The sequence below is a fragment of the Magallana gigas genome, chromosome 3 (assembly GCF_963853765.1).
Source record: "Magallana gigas chromosome 3, xbMagGiga1.1, whole genome shotgun sequence".
Lineage (NCBI taxonomy): Eukaryota > Metazoa > Mollusca > Bivalvia > Ostreida > Ostreidae > Magallana > Magallana gigas.
Genome location: NC_088855.1, coordinates 53,270,868 through 53,291,524, shown reverse-complemented (window position 1 = coordinate 53,291,524; position 20,657 = coordinate 53,270,868). Strand labels below are relative to the sequence as shown.

At 35.9% G+C, this 20,657-nt stretch overlaps 2 protein-coding genes across 3 annotated transcripts; both read left to right on the top strand.

The window, feature by feature from the left end:
* Window positions 1–1,520: 1,520 nt before the first annotated feature.
* Window positions 1,521–11,661, top strand: LOC105345797 (fibrinogen-binding protein). 2 transcript variants are annotated; one of them, XM_011454098.4, is made up of 4 exons: window positions 1,521–1,670; window positions 2,912–5,188; window positions 6,543–8,798; window positions 9,615–11,661. In XM_011454098.4, the coding sequence occupies exons 2-4, from the start codon at window positions 2,912–2,914 to the stop codon at window positions 9,924–9,926; spliced, it is 4,845 nt and encodes a 1,614-aa protein (XP_011452400.3). In that variant the 5' UTR covers window positions 1,521–1,670; the 3' UTR covers window positions 9,927–11,661. The 2 variants fall into 2 exon arrangements, with proteins under 2 accessions (XP_011452400.3, XP_011452401.3); XM_011454099.4 differs by having other exon boundaries at window positions 6,633–8,798; window positions 9,615–11,660.
* Window positions 11,662–12,690: 1,029 nt separating this feature from the next.
* Window positions 12,691–20,657, top strand: LOC105345796 (hypothetical protein). The gene is made up of 3 exons (XM_011454097.4): window positions 12,691–13,294; window positions 16,986–17,170; window positions 17,380–20,657. The coding sequence occupies exons 1-3, from the start codon at window positions 13,202–13,204 to the stop codon at window positions 20,519–20,521; spliced, it is 3,420 nt and encodes a 1,139-aa protein (XP_011452399.3). The 5' UTR covers window positions 12,691–13,201; the 3' UTR covers window positions 20,522–20,657.

The window sequence follows — 20,657 nt, the reverse complement described above, 5'->3', positions numbered from 1 at the left end:
TGTAACTTCACCATGTATAACACATTCGATATGAAGATGACATTCTTTATTTGAAAGGTATTAATTTTCGTCATGCACTACTTTGTTAATTTTATATACTGCGTGGAAGGGGGGAGGGGGGGGGGGGGGGGAGAAATCACGGTTCTAAATCACAAAACGGACTCCAAACATTCATTTCTTGGTAAATTGCAATGAGATTCTCATCCTTGAAGTTGCAAGAATGAAATAAGGCATGTTTCTTGTTTCAATTGAAAAAATATAAAATTATCAATATAATTTTTAATATGATGATTCAGTAGTTCAGTGGTTTGCAACTCTGAAATGATATGAACAAAAATGCTGTTCACATGCACATAAGCGTTGTGATCGCTTGCAAAAGTACCGAGACTTGGAGGAGGGTTCTGGTCTGGCGCTGGGGTGGGGTGAACAAGATACAGTGTAGATGTCAAAGCTTGTTTCGAAGCTTTGGCCATGTTGGAGTTGTTTCACCGGTTAATTGAGAAATTTTACAAATAATGTGATGTACAATCCTGTTTTGTATACACTTCCCAGTGAATGCTTTAAAGAAAGAAAGTAAAAAACCATTTTATTTAAGGAATGAATTCAATATTTATGTTTTATACGATATAAAATGGTTTGGGGCAGTTTGCGCTTTATAAACCGCGAAGCGGTTTATAAAAAAGCGTAAACTGTTTCAAACTATTTTATATCGTATAAAACTAATAAATATTAAATTCATTGCTTATAATTTAATATTTTTACTCTTCATTGTAGATAAAAACGGTCATTTGACCTTTTAAATGACGTTAAAATGTACAAATTCAAACATAACGTCAGGCGTATTGATACGTTTTTGACGTTAGTCTTACCATGACGTAGGCAACATTCTTTATACGATATAAAATAATTTTTTAGCCAATCAGAAAGCGCATTACAACCAGAATTAAATTATATTTTCATAAAATATATTTTTGCAATTTGTTTCTGATAAAATATCTCACCATCGATAAAGAATATGTATCATAATGATTTCACAAATTACTAGTACCCGTCAGATGTATATACCTTAAAATGTTTAAACATTATATCTTTGAACATAACAATTGTTACGGGAAATTAAAGTTTTTATATTTTTGCTGAAAAATTTAAACATCTTCATATATGTTTACATAGAGCTCTTTATCTGAAGAAGATAAATATCGCTTAAAATGAGCACGGCCGTCCAGCTCTCTTAAAATTTTAAAAATCTTAGGATTTTATCCTAAAAAAAATATTAGATTTCACAATATGCTAATCTTAGTTCTGTGTAACGCAATAAAAAATTTACTCAGTTCAACATTAGCAGAAAACAAAAAAACAAACAAATATTGAAAATAAAAACTGTCGAAGGTATAATTTTAGAATCGTACTTATTTGTTGTAGACTCTCCGTCTAATTAAAATCAGCACAACATGCGCAATCATTTATTGTTAAAAAGACGCCGGCAATGGTATGAAATGACTTGGTCCGTGAAATCGAATTTTTCAATCCTAATGTCACGACCTGCTCGCTGTAGGCGGCTGAGAAGAAATTGATTAGCTAGATTCCAGTACTTACATTTAGATCTCATGGTCGTGCCTCGGTGGTTAGACAAGCTGAGGACTAACTAGTGGAGACTTCGACTAATAAAGGTACCCTTACTTAATGTAATTCTTAATTGAAATTTAACAGATTTATAAGAGACAATTATGTATTAAATTTTGATTTTAAAATTTCTTTTTAATTGTGATATTGATAATTAAAATTAATAGTATAGTGCTGAAATTGCTAAACAAATAAAATACTAATATTCTAAATACAAGTACAAAATTTCATTCCTTAAAGAAGTATGCTAATTCTTAGAAATGAATCATGATATGCCTTCCATATAAAATTTAAATGCCTTATCTACAAAACTTGAAATGAAAATGAATAGTAAAAATGGCTTTATAAGGTTTTGAAATAACTGCATGGGTGGGTGTACATAAACAATATACAATAAAACAAAGTTGTCATATTGTAATTTTTGTTTACGGGTATACACTCACAAAGTTACTTTAAAAATTACAACATGATACACCCATTAATTTGTATGTTTTTCATTATTCTCTGAAATCTTTCTTATTTCAATTCTAAACAATGTATATGAATGAAACGACAAAAAGACAACACTATATAAATAGTGCCTGTTTGGGAGGGTAACAGTTGAAATTGACACCCCGAGACAATCATTGTCAACCGACGCGAAGCAGAGGTTGACAATGATTGTCTCGGGGTGTCGATTTCAACAGTTACCCTCTCAAACAGGCATTATTTATTTTATTATACTGAATGTCTTACTTTTAAAGAAAATTTTACTGCTTTTATATAGAAAAGAAGTGAATTCTACGGCGATCGGTACGCGCATAATTTATGCGCATGTAACAATTTGTTGTGTTACCCGTTGCCAAGTGTGTTGCTAACGCTGAGGGTAATAGAACGCATTACCAACTGCGTCTAAACCAATCAGATTTCAGTATTTAACATGAAAGTATAATAATATAGTTTGCACATCATTACTTCAATTTTTCACTTACAGATACATGTATTTATGTTGTCACCAATATTGTTCTAGTTGAAAATATTATGCACCATTTATTGTGTCTGAACACTTATCATTTTAGAAATTTTTGAATGGGAAAAAAATTCTTGTTCTTTCTTTTTATAACATTTCTTCTAGATGCAATATTGTTTTACCAATACAATTTAAATATTTTTCATAGGAATTTTTTTTTGTACACGTACGTTTTTAAAGTACACAGAATAGATTTAGATGTTTTTTAAAAACATTTTAAAGTTTGCTTCAATACATTTCAATTGAAGTTTTATTGAGACTTATTTAACTTTATTATAGATGGCTGCTAACAACGAAAGAAGATTTTCACTGGCAGATTTCATTAGGTCGGAGCGAGTTAAACGGAATGAGAACGAGATTGAGGATTTTAAGACAAAGAAATCATCAGACGAAAAACAAAATGCGACCTCTATACATCCCAGCAATGATGGCTCCACAGAAAAAGAAGAAATCTCCGCTTTATATCCTGTGCGGGTCAAAAGACACCAAGCACGTCACAGACGTCATTCTGAGTTTCATGACGCTTCCCGGAAAAGCATCACTGAAGACATGGTAGACAAGAATTTATGTGGCGTTGTAACGGACGAAGATGATACAGACCACTCTCCATCGACGAAGCCTCGTGCATATTATAAACGTAGACGGCGGTTTTCGGTGATACAAGATAACGAGGGAAGCAGTTTTACGATGGAGGATAAAATAAGAGCTCTCCAAGAAGAAGGTGGGGCCTTTCACAAGAGAAATGGACGGAGCGGAAAGAGCCACCGGACAAACAGGTCCACTATCAGTCCATTCCCTTCCTCGGCTCACTCGAGGAGCACTTCTGGGTCGGTGATGTTTTGGGATCGACATGAATCTGCTTCTGTAAACAGCGAGACGCAAAGAGAAATGACACCAAAGAAGAACACAAGTGAAAACGAAAAATCGAAAGTGGTGAATACAGAAGAACAAAACGAAAAATCGGAAGTGGTGAATGAAGGAGAACAAAACAATGATGACACCATTAAAGTTGAAATAAGAAGAGGAAGCTCTAGAACCAAGAATATCGTGGTTTCACTCCAGGTTGGAGATACAACCCAAGAATTGGAAGAAAAAGATGCTAACAATTGCAATGTCGAGACATATCAGTCTAGAATTTCAATCGAGTCTAGGCATAGAGAAGGTCTGAGCAATAGTGGAATAACAAACTCCACAGATAAGATGTCTTCCCAGATCAGTATAGCTAAAGATGAAAAAAATATTGAAATAAAAAATCATGAACAAGATGAATCCAAAGCAAAGGAGCTTTCAAACAATCTTCAGGACAGTTGTTTATCAAAAGATGAGTCAAATAAGGAAACTTTTTCTGAAGATTCTACAACATCACGCAATGAAGAGAAAATTGAAAATATGAAGTCATCAGATAAGATCAGTGTTAATTTAGAGTCTGCTAAGATGCAGGAAGAAGATGAAATGACGCGTGATCAACCACAAAATAGCACAAGTGTTGCTTCAGGTTTTGATAAGATGACTAAAGAAGACAATATACAAAATGTTGATCTACCAAATATGGTTAATGTTACTATAGATCCAGGTAAACAACCGGACGCGCAGACTGTGGAACTTCGAGGGGAGCCCAGTGTATCAAATTTTGATAAATCAAAAACAGATAAAAACATGGAACCACATGCAGACGACAATATAGATAACGGGATACCCGAAAATACGAGTCCTCGTGAATCCAATGAACTGCATAATATTGGTATATTGCAGGATGTTGATGTTTCGTCAAGTAATAGTCAAGTTAATTCTAGTGAATGTCGGGAAGAAAACGAAGTGCTAAATGTTGAACCAATCTATAAAAGCAAAGCAGAAGTAAATTTATCGAATCAAAATGACACCGAAGAAACAAACAACTACATTACGAATGGTTATGAAACAAATGGTATCTCAAACAAGGAGTTTTGGAATCCGGAGACTGGGAATGACGAGAACAAAGAAAAATCTTACGAAGGCATGTCCAAAAATGTAAAAGTTTCTATATCAGACGCGCCTAAAACAGATATGGATGATATAACCAGTGAGGAAATCGCATCCAGAGTCCATCAACCTATACCTCAGACAACGGTAAATCTACTAAAGTCAAGCAATAAACAACAAGAGGCAATAAAATTTTCCGAATCAAAAGTAATTGAAAGCGATGATACTACATGGATTGAAGCTGACAGACAGGGGGTGATTCTGGGTAACGGAAGCAAATCGACGGTATCCCATAAACACTCGTCAGAATCAACCCGTGACGGTGAGGTGGAAGAGGAGACTGACGAACAGAAATCGAAATCAAATCAGAGCAGGGCAAGATATAAAGCATTAGAAGCTAAAACAAATAACCCAGAGAACAAAGCTACGAGTTCCATGCATGAAGAACAGATTTCAGTGGGCGTTCACACATCAGAAACAGACAAAAGATTGCATGTCACTGAGAAACCACGCGTGACTACCTTGACTATTGATGACAGCAAAACAGAAAAGAGAACGGGTGCTAAAAACCCAACGTCACTTTCACAGATGTCTCTAGTAAGTTATATTTTTTTATTATACATAACAAAATTCATTGCTTATGCTAAAGTAATCACATTTTTAAGCCTTTTGCTCTGCTTGGTTCTTTGCTTATTGAAAAACAAGCTTTTATGGTTACAACAACTATTAGCGTTTAAAAACAATAAACCTCTAATCGTTATGCTCTTAAGCTGGAGAAATGAACGGCTATTTTTAGCTTGCTTGTTATGTACAAAATGAAAAAAATAAAGATATTTGTTTAACAGTTCAATTATATAAAATCATTTGTTAACAGTGTAAAATGTTATTCATATTGTTGGCTCAGTATTTCATGCCGATCATTAATCTTATTGTGTGTTCCTGACTCTGTTTTGTAAGGTCTTTTTTGCAATATAATTATGCTTTGTGCTTTCGTATCATTTCCACCATTCATAAAAAAGCTTTTATAGAATAGAATCTATAGATCTGACATAGTCTAGTAGTAGTATTCGTTCCCAATTCTGTAACTTCCTTCAAATTTGTTTTTCTTTTCAATTGACAAAACTTTTATGAATTTCTTTGCTATTCTATATGTTTGTAAGGACTTGGTAAGTGTCCCACAAGCAATGTACTACTTGTATCTCTACCTTGTAACTCCTTCCTGTTAGTTCAAATTTAGATGCGATGTTTTAAAAACTGGCTTCAATATCATAGTACTCTTTACATGTTGTGTAGATTACAAACGTTTTAGTGGTTTAAGGTCATGATCTAGCATATGAATGAAACCTACAAATTTGAAAATAATTCAGTCAATAATGCTTCATAACAACAGGTTGGTTTTATAATGTGAACCAGAGATAAATTTTAGATAAACACTTTGAAAAGTCATGTTTCAAATGTCATTTCCAAGGATACATGTATGTTTCGGAGTTTTTTTCTCGCTTTTTACGATTGAAATATATCCAGAATATCTACAGTCACTCTAAAAACGGCATATAAAATGCTCTTCTTTAAAATGATGTGTATTGGGATTACGTTTCATATGATTTCAAATGGAATGTCAAAATAGTTTTTATTTACTACATAATTTCCATATACATGTACTCATGTAGTCACAAAGTACGGGAAAAAATACATCAAATCCTTTTTGACGTCATAATGAATCTTGTACCAAAAACGCTTTGGTGAAAATGTTTACTAGATCTTCACCTTAAACTCAACCAACCATTATTTTTCAATAAAATTTTAAGAAATCGAAATATCATTTTTTTATTTGATTAAATCAATCATGGAGAATTAAATTCTTAATTACTATTATATATTAAAACAATAAAAAATTTCAATGTGTAAACACAAGATACATCCCTCTGTATTTTATTATTTTACTCTGCAGCCAAATAACTTCTACTCTTTCGCTAAGAGTATAAAATCACTGTTACAAGAAGAGATAGAGTACAGTGAATTATTTGTGAAATCTCTTCAGGATGTTCGAGCCCATAATGCTAATCTGTACAAAAAGCCACACAGAGAGGCAGGATCCAGTGACCCAGATCGAGGTTCTAAAACCAGCCAGGAACAAAACAGTTCGAGACGTGCAACAGCTATATCTGCAACTACCCACACTGGAAGAGATGACGACAAGCAAGAACATGCCAAACAAAGAAATGGCAAAAAGATGACACAAAATGAAGAACTTAACGGGTCCAGGGAAAATGTTTACGAAAAAAACGTGTTCAATCGGGACACTGTTCAGGATGAAAACCCAATAAATGATTCAATAAAAGATTGCAATAAGAATGGCAATATGGATACAGATGATAAGAAAGATCCACGCAATGATTGCAATAACGACTTGGATAAAGAGAATGGCTCACTCGATGACTGCAATATGTACACGGTTGAGAAAGATTCACTAAACAGTTGCAATAAGGATAAGAATGAAGAGAAAAAACAACTTGACGGTTGCAATCAGGATGAAGACAATGAGAACGACTCACTCGATGATTGCAATCAGGAAACAAATAATGGGAAAAACTCGTTCAGTGATTGCAATAAAGATATAAATAATGAAAAAGACTCACTCGATGATTTCAATAAAGATACCGATAAAGAGAAAGACTCGCTCAAAGACTGCGATCAGGACGCAAACAGGAATAAAGACTCGCTCAAAGATTGCGATCAGGATACAAATAATACGAAATACTCGCTCAACGATTGCGATCAGGATACAAATAATAAGAAAGACTCGCTCAACGATTGCAATCAGGATTCAAATGGGGAGAACGATTCACTCGACGATTGCAAAGATGATGCAGATAAAGAGAAAGAATCGCTCAAAGATTGCACCCAGGATACAAGTAATGAGAAAGACTCGCTCAATAAATGCGCTCAAAATACAGATAATGAGAAAGACTCGCTCAACGATTGTGATCAGGATACAGAAAAAGAACAACTCAATGATTGCATTCAGGATACAGATAAAGAGAATGACTCACAAAACGATTGCGATCAGGATACAAATAACACAAATTACTCCAAAAAGGACTTTGAAATAGAGAGAGACTCGCTCAATGATTGCAATATGAATACAGATAGAGAGAAAGCCTTACAATTTAATGATTGCAACCAGGACACAAATAAGGAGAAAGACTCGCTGAAAGATTGCGATCAGGATACAAATAGTGAGAAAGATTCACTCGACGATTGCAAAAAAGATACAAATGAAGACTCCCTTATTGGTTGCAATCAGGATACAGGCAAAGAGAACGAAAAACTTAATGGTTGCAATCGGGATATGGATGAAGAACAATATAAACTCAAGCAAAATGCCAGTAAAGAGAAGGTCCAGCTCAATGAGTACGAATTGAATATGAATAAGGAAAACATCTTACCTAACGATTCAAGTCGAGATACAAATGCAAAAGTCCTAATCGATGATAGTATTCAGGATACAAATGATGGTACAGTTTTAACTGACGACAATCAAGCAGAAAGCATAACATCAGGTTCAGAAGGAACTCAAATTGGTATCAGTGAATATGAGGAGCCCTACCACATAACTAAACCAACAGATGATAATGGTCTCGATAGTGTTCAACAAATTAAACGGAATGATAATTGTTTTTCAAATCAGTTTCAACATCGACAGTGCATTCAGGATAACAACCAAAACGATATTCAAGAAGATGACACAAAAGATTTGATGCGGTCAAATCAAATCCCACTGAAACGTTTACCAATGGCGGAACGATTCATTGAAAATTATACAGAACAAGACAAAGAAATCTTCAACGAAGCGATGAATCCAAAGCATGTGTCAAAATCTCAAACCTCAAGCCTTCCGAAAATTGAAATCGTCATAAAAAACGATGATACTCATCGAGAAAACGATGTGACGTTAGTGATAAAGCTGCCACAAAATGGCACAAGGACGCGAGAAACGTCTTACGTTAAGAGTATGAAAGACCAATTTTGTCAAACAGACGGGGACAGCCAAAGAGGTTCAACACGACCACAGGAAGCATTACCTCAGTTCAGCTGTGAACCCCCTCTACTACAGAGCAAAGAGAGATCGTTCATCCGACTACATCACAAACCTAGCAGGGAACCCGAGCCTGATCCCGAGGTTCTTTACTTTATCAAGCAAGCGGTAAGAGTCTCTCTCTCTCTCTCTCTCTCTCTCTCTCTCTCTCTCTCTCTCTCTCTCTCTCTCAATGATATTCTGAATAAATATTGTTCGTGAAGCATTTCAATTGCCTTACGTAAACGATATTGAAATGGCTTTAAACGTATGAGTATTTGTATAAATAATTCTATTAGAGTTGGACTTGTAATTGGCGTGTTGAGACAACAAAAGCTAAAAGCTTACAAATTATTATGTGTGATTTTTTTTGGTAAACAGTTAATATCTTTTAACCTTTTTATTCTCCATTGATATACTTGTATATTTTCCACTCGATTTCTTTTTAAAAATTAGCCCGTACTGAATAATGAAATATTTATTCTTTAACAATTATGAAAATGTATTTTGGCTTTGTAGCAAGTGTGTTCAATTGCAATGGATTTTCTCCACTAGGAAAAGTCTACTATTTACTTGCACTTGCTCTATATTAGATTAATTAATCGAACTCTTTAATTTAATGAGATTGGAATATGGATTTTTTTAAATTAACAGCATAAACATTTACTCGTTGTTTCCTTCTACCATACAGAGCGTCGAAGGTCGCACTCAGTATGCTTTTAACATTGTTGAAGATTGCCCGTTTATTCTAATGCCATCGAGTTAATTAGTTTATGTTTGATCTATATTCAAGTCAATTATTTCGCCAATATTACATTCAATTTTTAATTAAAGCACCTCACTTAAGATTGAGAATTGACACACGAACATGACACCAGTAATTTATACCAAATATGCGTCCTTAGTTACATTCAGTATCCTAACTATTTTCATTTAAATTTCCAGGAATTACGACAGCGAAGAAGAATTGATGACATCATGCGTGAAATTTACCAAATAAAACATGTTGATCTGCTGGAATCCCCAATGTGTAGTTGTCCAGAGTACATGTACCCAGGGTCACGTGATCACCATCCGCGCTTCCTTTACGACAGCGACCCTTATGATAGCGTGGTGGTCAAAGCGGCGCAGTATAATGACAGCGTCCGAAGGTTCCTGGGGTATACCAAACGCTCGGACCGACTTAAGGCCATGGAACATTCCAGGAAATACAAGGCTTACTTGGATCTACGCAAGAAACTTAAACATTTGTACTAAGCTCACAAAACAATCATTTAGGAAATTCAGAAATACATTAGTTTACTGCTAAGTTAACCTAAGAAGTGTTTCAGTTGTTATGTTGAGGACCAAAAGTTTTTGAATCTTAATTGATTAAAATAGAAATACGTGTATAATCAAAAAGACTTTACAGTCGCCCTTTGGTCGCCTTTAATTTGCTACTCGTCTTCTATAAAAATTTTGACAGCAATCACGTTACGTCATTCTAATCCGGGGCAAAGCATTATGGAACGGTGCAACTGTAAAAGGTGATATAGGTATAATCTGGGCACCTGACGTTACAGATTTCGCCCAATAAAAAATTATACAATTTTATATACAAATATATTATATTAAATATAATGCGACGAGTGGCAAAATGGAGGACAGAAGTTAACATAATTACTATATAGTGCGTGTATCTTCCCAAATCAAGGGTTTATGATCCGCTCCGCTTCTCATCAGCGAGAAGTGGAGCGGATCAGAATCCTTTATTCGGGAAGATGTAGTACGTGATAATTTGGGTAATCATTTTTTAATACAATATTGATATGTATATCAAAAAGGCATCCAAAAAGGCATCCAATTCAAATAAGATATGCATACAAGCAAAATTTATGGAATAGGTTATATTCACTTCTAATTATAATAATAAAATCAGTTTTAAACACAATAATGATAAAGATGATAATAATGATGGTGATATTTATTGGTGTATTTACACAAACATGTGATGTCGTGAAATCATGAATCATTAATTTGTCTAATTTACATCAAGGTGTAAACATCCATTCCACCTATAGCCATTTGTATCATTCTCAAAGCAAAAGATGCAGGAAAAGAAGATTTGTATTAATTGTGAATGGTATGCGCTGTTGTGTTTGAATCTGTAGTAAACTAGGTTGTTGATGGACCAACCGGAATACGGAGAGGATCGCAAAAGAAGTTAATTATTGGGTTTCAGGTGTAAAGTCAGGTTGATATGACCAAAAACAAAAAACAAAAACAAGATTGGGTCGATGTTTATCGTATTGTTATTGGGAGGGGGTATATTTTTTTTTATCCCGGGAATCATAAAATAACGTCAGGTGCCTGTGATCAAATTATTTTATTTTATCTTCATATCTACAACATAATACATGCAATATTTGGTAAATTGAACATATCCTGCAATTCAATATAATATATATATAAGAAGTATGATATGAAATTTTATTTATGATGCATCAATATTTAATTAAAAATAACAGATATATGAAATTCTGTAAATAATGCTTTATTGATACATGAACTGAAAAAATGGGGCCTTGATAAGTAGTGTGATTATTCCAGTTTAAAATCTTAAAACAAAAGATCGGTACTACTGAAGAAAGAGAATATAATACATTTATTCACAAAAACTTTGGGACGATCGGAAAACATGTTTTACAGTATTTTTGACTGGTCTACATGTACATGTCTGCTGATGGTCTACGAGTATAGTTTTTTTTAAAGTATAGCTTTTTTAATATATATAAACCAATCACACACTGTTGGTTATCCATCAAACATTATTGAATCGTGCACGCGGGAGTTTTACAATGATACGGGAGGTAACTCTACGTACAATGGATAAAACATGAGAAGTCTGATGTAAAAAAGTTGACTCCGTACACTCTTTGTTCTTTTCCGACTTTTCATGTTGATATATCAGCAAGATATCTAATCTTAAATGTGATGCTATTTAATAAAATGTTTTGTTATGTATCATTCAAGTTTTATAATAAAAGATACTTGTTGATTTTATCCTTGTTGTTTTCATTTATCTCCTGTAATGTAGATCAGTCTTTTTGAATCAAGTTCGTGCATTCTGACTTTATGACGAAACCCTCGTTTGTTAGAAGGGCTAAATGGTCTTGGCCATATTTATTACGGAATATTGATCTTCTTTAAACGAAGGGCTGTGTGTACAGAAAAAAAAGGTCAAATTTTAAGTCTAAAATATTTGGATGTTTTCTTCACCAACTCGAATAAATAGTTTTAAAAAGTCAAAATTATCAAATCAAAGTTTAAGACAGATATGATGTGTAATTGAATTAGCATCCAGTCCCCTTAATGTGGGTGATATCTTTACATTTTACAATGAAGATTGTTATAACCGGTTTGAACTTTTCTGACGATAATAATGACACCAAGCAAAAATTACTCATGTTCAATATAATATATGGATTTTCAGGAGATGTGCATGAATTTCCTTGTTCTCGATATTCACGCCCGTTAACTTAATATGTGTACATTTACATCGGTCGAATTTAACCTAATTCGTAGAATTAATTCTTTATAAAAGTGACAAAATCTGATTAAATCTTTTAAAAGACGTTCTAATAAAGAAGTATCCTAGTTGCTTTGTAGAAAAAATAAAACATGAGAGAAATTAGAATTGAAAACGAAGATTACTTATTATTTTTCATTAAAAACACATTAGTTTTTCAGAACCACATTTTAAAATTATTTCCATAGATAAGAAAATTCAAGAATCCTATCTATATTCTATGATTTTTTTAAACTAACAAAGTTATCGAATAATACACAAAAATATTTCTTCAACGTATGTACATGTATAACAAAAATATATAAATTATCTAATGATTTTTTATTACGACAAATACCAAATCGAATAAAAGTACATCATTTATGTTTAATCATTTTCGTACATTTTAACATTAAAACGAACCGCCGAATTATTTAAGCAGATGTGTGTAACTTTATTTAATGACTATTACGAAGTTTCAATCCAAAAGCATTTCAAACCCAGATGTTTCCATTTTGAATATCCCGTCTGCATCTGACTTGTACAGATGTAGATGAAAAATTCCTGTATGTGTAGCGTTTTTTCTTCTTCTAGATCTCACGTTGGCATGGAAACCAACCTCTAAAATATACGACATTCCTTTTAGGGGGGAACCATGGCAGGGGTCTGTGGGGTTATTTTTGGCGTTAGTAGCGTTCTTTATCAGCCTCTCAGCGCCGTACTCCCAGAAGCGGCTCGCAACACGATCTCCCCCTGTTCTTAATGTATCCTCACCATATTTGGCACAACATAATATTCCCTGCCAGAGATAGGGGAGCAGCTTTTTTGACAAAGATTCTATCAAATTTGGGGAATATGAACGTACGGAAAATTTTTATGGGACTTTGAGAGTGATTCGGTGAACTTTTATTTGTGAGAAAACATCTGGAACATATTATTTCTAACTTTGAAGACTGAACTAGCTAATAGGGAATTTTTCTCCGTCATGGCGCACAGAAGAAAGAATTCGCATCCTTTGTGTAAACAGAAGAGAATTTCGGCTGTACTGGATCTGCTGTCTGCCAAAACTCGTCAAGAGGTAGGGATGGTCACGTTACTATACCATACTCAAAGATTCTACATCGAAAATACAGAAAAAGAATCATATAAATACAAAATGGAGTGAAGTCGAAAATATAGAAGTTTTATCAGTGTACGTAGAATCATGCTGGGATGGTCGGGAGCTCGATGCACGTGTGGCGCCGCAGGGGGTCGGGGCTACTGGGTTGGGGGAATATTTACATCCGCTACACTGCAAACATTCACCACAGGAGAGAGAGAAAGAGAGAGAGAGAGAGAGAGAGAGAGAGAGAGAAGGTATTTACGATTTATCAATAAACTTTAGAGTTATCTTTCTTTCGTTATTAATTGTACTATGATTATCATGGCCAAACCCCCCAACAATCACACCTTAGATTGTCTGTCACCATTGCTGGAGCGACTTCAGCCTCAAAACATTGGTAGAAAATATTCGATATAAATCATACGATTTTTCTAAATTGTCAAAATCATACATATTAAGATTACATTTAAATATAGACATGTATACATAGGAACTACAGTACTACAAATACCATAGACAACAGCCACTGATCAAATAAACACAAGGACTCTGATGTGTGTTTATCAGCTTATGTTTGTGTACATATGAATACGACGTATGTGATGTAAATATCAGACATCTTGACAGCGCGCCAAATGTCGGCCATTTTATTATCCTATGAAAAAAAAATGAATTCACTCAGACACAGTGTGAATTAAAGTAAAGTTGTTTTATTCTGATTGCCAATGCTGTAGGTGCTGTTGAATGTTAGGATAAGAACTATATACACCACATACACGAACTAATATCTAATGAAAGAATAATTCAGACCTAAGAGTTTCGTATTCGTTTACCAATTAATTAATCAGCAATTAACTATATGTATTCCTTTGTTCTTCGTCATTTATATTCATGTATTTACATTTCCCAGTGTCTTTGTCTGAAATAAAACTACAAATTGATTTTGTAATGTATATTCCAATTTTCATTTCATCAATGACTATTTCAAATATTTAATCGTACAATTGCTGAAAATTATGTACACATAAGTAACAAGGAATCATTCTTTGAATGTTATGAGGTGATCAAATATCAATACTGTCGGGCGTGATCAAATCTATCATAAAGACCTTCGGGCTTTACTAGATTTGATCCCTCGATCAGACCGTATATATACTCAAAGAATGATTCTCTATTCCTTAAATGTTTGCGCAAAATCATTTTTTAACAAGGACACCGCTAAGCGGAGCATCCCCTCAATTTCAATGTCAATTCAATTTCATTTGAAATTTTATTTCCTCGCGACATCAATTATTGTAGTAGGGAATGTATTATTTGTGAAAATACTTAAAATGTATCAGATCAGAATAAATATGGAACAAGTATTCATATTCCTAAAACCACTTTGAACGCATAATATCTAATTTATCCCAATCCCCAAGCTGTGTGGTGTTTAAATTTGGGTGGTGGTGGTGGTGGTGGTGTGTGTGTGTGTGTGTGTGTGGGGGGGGGGTTACATTGACGTGGTTGTACAGTTTTCCTATTCCTAGCGGAAACTCAACACATATGCTTTTAAGTTTGATAATTAAGATTCATTTAGTGACATTCATTATTATATTTATAAGCATACATAAACGATTCGTATACACTATGAAACGTAGCTGAATATCTAGCGATCTTTACTCTGTTCTGATGGACAATTCTAGTTGCTTGTCGTATGTCAGGTAGTAGATATGGATGCAGCTATTATCAATATGAAGAAATTTTTCCGGTGATGAATAAGCGATATCTGTTACAGTCTCTTCTATAGTCTGTCCCAAGATATTTACGCTGCACATTTGGACGTTTTTTTTTTATAAAAATACACATACCTGTGAAAGAAGTTCAATTAAAATAGTTGAAAGGGATATTTTCCAAGATAATTTCATTGACACATTATCATTTTTCACTCGGAAAAATTCACAGGAACGAAAACAGATTCCTTACGGAGATTTATAATGGGGAATGTTTACATCTTTTCTCCATTCGGAATACACTCGGAATACATCGCACAATATTTCAACGTTATCATCCGGGCTTACTGCAATACAAAATCTCCGTAGACATCACATTTTTTAGCATTGTATTGGAACCTCATCAGCTAACAGGGGGGTTTTGACTGAGAAATCTTGGAAATTTTTTCTACTTTTGAATGAACATCGTTTGAATCCTGAGGTATTTATAAATATCAAACAATATTAAGCCAAACGTGAATCCAAAATATCTTGGGACAGAGTATAGGTTCTGGACTAGTTACATTCTAAAACGGGAAAAATTGTCCGAAATTCGACTGCTTGTTTCGATGTAAATCGGATGACTTTAATCTCTTGCCCGCTTCATCTTTTAACTATGGACAATCTTCTAACCCTCCATTACTACAAAACATTTTTTTCTAGATTTTTAAAAATCCCAAAAAACATCAAGTTGTTGATTTGAAGTGCATACCATAGCCATTTACTTTAGGTCGTACATAAAATTACCGAAAATATCTATTGTCAAGTCTTACATAAAACTTCTGTTAAAGTTATGGGGTTTTTACGGTAATTCAAAGAATAATTAATCAATTAACTCAAAAATTAATAGGGTTTGTCCTTTTTTACCATGCTTAAGAAGTGTACAAAGTTTGATGAACATTCGTGTGAGGGTTTTCTTTGAATTTTGCTATGAAAATGGATACATACATACATGTACATATACACACAAGCACAGCAGCGAGGCTCTATCCCCTTTCGCAACAAGTTGCGCGAGGGGGTAAATACTGTAGAGGGAAACACCATTTGTTTTTTACTTGGTGTTCTTTATTCTATCATAAATTTAGTAAACTTCAATAAATGTGGAGTGGTTTTATAAGGTTTAAGGTTTCAAAGATACAAAAATAATAAATTTTCTCTGTTGACTAGTTACAAACGAAATTGATGGTGATTATGATGACTGTCCTATTAAAAAAGAAACTAGAGAATCAAAAGATATTAAAAGAAATTAAAAACTAGCTTTAGTATTAAAACCATAAAACACTGGAACATTTTGACAATAATCTCCACCAATCATCAGTACTAAATGTTTCCTGAAGAACAAGCAGTACATTGTTATTTGAAATCAACCAATTAATATGCAATAATTTTATTAGACACAAAATTGGCTGTTTTATACATTTTATAATTGGAAACTATGGTAAAGGAATATTGAATCAATAAATACGTGTATATATAGAACAGACAAGTTATAAAAATAAGTTTTTATTGTTTTCCTATTTTTTTTATATTTGGTCGTTAGTAGTGAACATATGCATGTTGCATTTATCGGCATAATTGGATGATATAATTTCACGTATAGTTTTCATAAACATCTGTTTAAGATCTAATACACTATGAGTCACGCCTTAAAAAATGAATTCACGAATTTATTTTATGGTTTCTAAATACATCGTATCTCTATTTATATGATAGAGGATTTGTTAATTTTAGATCGTTTATTCTGAAAAAAAACCCTCTGTTCCATATACAGAATTCGTTTGATAAAGTACAAGAGAGTGGGTGGAAGTGTGGTTGTTTTTTTTTTAATTAACTTTTCGTTATTAATCGTTATTTTTTTTAATACACCTACCACTGTATCTTTGAAAATATTTAGATTATTCTTCCACTTTCATTAGGAGGCCAAGCATGATAAAGAGGCAGGACTCCCGGCTGACCAGTCAGGGGCGCCACCTAGCGGGAACACTGATCACAACAAGCTGGATATTCCGGACGACCTCCTGAAGGATTTCCTGGCTCTCCGGAGCGCCACCAACCTGGGAACTGCGGATCTGATGCGAAGGCTCATTAGTGACTACTCCAAGTAGGTCCCCCCCAAAACACCTCACACTCAGAAGGATTTCTTTTCAATTTAAATCTAGATATATTCACTATTTTGACAGTTTTTTTGGTTTAAATATACACTTAGAATAATTTTTCAGATCTTTAAAAAAAATTTATCAAACTAATTACATACCGTATAACAAAGATGTGAATCAATTATAATCAGAAAAATGTGGTGTCTCTTTTCAGAACTTCAGGAAGTGAGGCCAAGGAGTCGGCAAAGAGCGCCCCCTCTGATACAGAAACGTTAAGTGAGTACTATCAAGAGGACCAAGATGGTTACGTCATCACTCAAAATAGACGGTCACCTGACCAAGAGGAAATACCTGATAAAGACATCGCGTCGCCGACAGTTCCTCTGGAGGAAGATGACGTCCAGTGCTCAATGACGTCGCCACACCTGAACGATGGGTATACGTATTTGTATGACACAAAGAGCATGGAGGAATCGGTTCGCTCCAATTTGGAGGAGGCGACCGGAAACCGACCTGACGATGACGTATACTCAGATGACGAAAACGAAAAGGACGGGCTCCAGGTCAAGTTTCACAACGGCGCTGTGACAATAGAAGGCACTAAATATAACCCCAAAGTGCACATGGATTCCCCCGAGACTGTGAACAAAGGACCGCCGCCGCCCTACCCCTACATGAGTATGCAGGGCGGTGTGTCAGGGATGATGCCGGTTGTTCCTGGCGGACTCGGACCCGGCGTCCCAGTCCTTCCGGAACACGTTCCCCCGGAAGTTCTCGCCATGATGAACTCTACTCAGATAAACCCGATGATCAGCGGAGGAATATCCGAATGCGAATCCCTGGAAGGAAACATTGCAGGATGCATGCCGACAGAAACCTTGCAGCCCGAAAAATCACGAAACCAGTTGGAGGATGGAACGTCTCTTGACACTTTATCGGACACCGCGCCGTCTCGGCTTTGGACACCATTGCCAAGCAAAAGACCATATGTACATTCAAAGAAAAAGAACTTAGAAAAGGGGAAAATGAAACTTATTGCTGAGAATACCTCAAACCACGGAGTATATACTAGTGTCTTGAAATTACCATGGAGTAAGCGTACACGGACACCTAAGGTGGATGCAGGGAAACACATGCAATTTACGACTCTTCAGACCCCCAAAATGGAAATTCATGAACAACAAACACACACATCAGAGGCGCTTGTTAAATCCTATGGACAAGACAGTGGAGGTAAAAAACAACAGCTGAATAACCAAAAACCGGAGATTCAACGTCAAGAATTTCACCAACAGACAAACCAACCGTCCTTCGTATTCCTTCCCCTACCTACTGGAAACCTTCCCACGTCTCAAGGCATCTTCATACCTACCCCCAACTTTGCCGGCTCAATCCCAGGATCCATGTCTGGGACAGTCCCGGTGGATCCACATGTTGCGGCTGCGCAGTCCATGATGATGGTGTATCCAAATACAAACATAAACAGTAACGGAAAACCCGTCAGGAAGCGTGGCAGACCCCCCAAGGTCCCTGCGATGGCTAAGGTTGCTCCTGAGGAAAAGCAAATGAAGTTTGACTCTTCCAGTTATCCAACATTTATACCACAGCCTTTCCCTCCAGCGGCCATAGTTTTGAACGTCAATAACATGTTAAACACTGGGAACAACGTGACAGCGTCCAATGCAATCAGTAATAGTTTCTCTCAGTGTGAAGTTAGCAGTTCTACAACACAAGATGTACAGAACATTGTGTCTACATCACAAAAGCAAGACATTGCAAAGCCAGCTCCCTTTCATCCCAATATACAAGTACCCGGTACACCGCCGTGTTTTATGAACATGGATAACAAAACATGTCCACCTGCACAACAAAACCCTCCTATTCTTCCAAAACTCGAACCAAAACAAAGCAGTAGTGTCCCGCAAACTAATGCTGACTCGACCGTGTTCAAAAGTTCGTCCCCCTGTGAAATGAAAATGGTAACGACGACTGCAATGGCGAACGCCTCTACAGGGGCTTTGTATCAGGAGATGGTTCTCTCGTCCAAGTCGCTGGTGAGTGTGAGACCCCGTCGACGACAGAGCACATCGGAGTACCTCAAGTCCAAGTCTTCTGATCAAAACTTTATATGCACCTCATTTCGCCTGCGGTCTTTGTCTTCTGCAAAGAAAGACAAGAAAATGAGTCAGTATGTTCCCGGTATGAAACGAAGAGGCCGCCCTCCTAAAAAGCGACTGGAGAACATGTTTGAAGGTCAGATGGTGGAGGTTAACCAAAGTGACATGGAGGATTTTAATCGGCAAAACATGATTAACCTACAACGTATCAGGGAACAGAGGGAAGATTACGTCTCTGGTGGGGTTGGCGAGAAACCTGACAACAGTGTCAATCATTTTGAAGCATCTCCTGGACCCAATCAACAACCAGAGACCATTGAGGATGGCATCAGGGCGGCAGAAGGCGGAAGTGACGACACGCGATCCTATAGTCCTGTGGGATCTCCCGAAAGTTCTAGATGCTACGACCTGGAACGTGGAGAGGTTGAGCAAGACGAGCCCAATGAAATGTTTCATCAACTCTTTCATTGTAAAGTTTGCAATGATATTGTACCTGTAGAAAGAAAGGATGAACATTATCTCAAGCATTCAAAGGGGAATAATTTCTGTGGGACATGTGGTTCTGCGTTCCAAAGAGTTGTTTGTAATGACGCCAACGGTGACCCAATAGAACTATTAAAGTGTGAGAATTGCGAGCAAGCTTCTCAGAACGACAGCCAGGGTCAGGCAATATTCTGTCCGGACTGTGGGGAGTCGTTCAGTAATCCTCTAACCCTCAAACATCACAGACAGCTGGAACACCCCACCCTCACAAAGCAGCAGTCGGAGGCCTTTTTCCGCTGCAGCGATTCCGGATGTGGGAAGGCCTTCCGGACTAAGTACGACCTCAGAGCTCACGTGCTACGTCGTCACGCTGGAAACCAACAAGTCTTTTGTATCTACGATGGATGCAGCAAAAAGTTTCAGAATGATTTGCACCTTCAAGAACATATAAAGTTTAAACACTCACAAACAAACTCCTTCAAATCGTACAAATGCTCAAAGCCGGGATGCGAAAAAGAATTCGAAAGCGAGCGGCACATGAACATTCACCAGCTGATTCACCGCGACGAGAAGCCAATGAAATGCCAGCTTTGTGATTACAGGTGTCGCCAGCAGTCTGCTCTTGTCTGGCACGTGAGAAAACATCACCCAGAGGCCGTACCAGCCGTTGGACCGGGCAGGACGGGTGGATCTTCAGAAAGCTCGGGGCAGGAGGAAGTGGGTGCAAGGGAACACGATGACGAGGACACACAATGACGTCATCTCATATCGATGACATGATGAACTTGTGAATTATAAACATGTAAAACTGCTCATTTTTGTCTTAATGACACCTTTTTATATAAACGAATCGTATAGCCTTTTAATATTGCTTGCTAATAAAATGTATGTA

Coding starts and splice junctions, on each gene's coding strand:
- LOC105345796 (XM_011454097.4), top strand. CDS start 13,202: ATGGCGCACAGAAGAAAGAATTCGCATCCTTTGTGTAAACAGAAGAGA. Junction 13,295..16,985: donor CTGCCAAAACTCGTCAAGAG/GTAGGGATGGTC, acceptor CACTTTCATTAG/GAGGCCAAGCATGATAAAGA. Junction 17,171..17,379: donor CTCATTAGTGACTACTCCAA/GTAGGTCCCCCC, acceptor GTCTCTTTTCAG/AACTTCAGGAAGTGAGGCCA.
- LOC105345797 (XM_011454098.4), top strand. CDS start 2,912: ATGGCTGCTAACAACGAAAGAAGATTTTCACTGGCAGATTTCATTAGG. Junction 5,189..6,542: donor CACTTTCACAGATGTCTCTA/GTAAGTTATATT, acceptor TTTACTCTGCAG/CCAAATAACTTCTACTCTTT. Junction 8,799..9,614: donor TTTACTTTATCAAGCAAGCG/GTAAGAGTCTCT, acceptor TTAAATTTCCAG/GAATTACGACAGCGAAGAAG.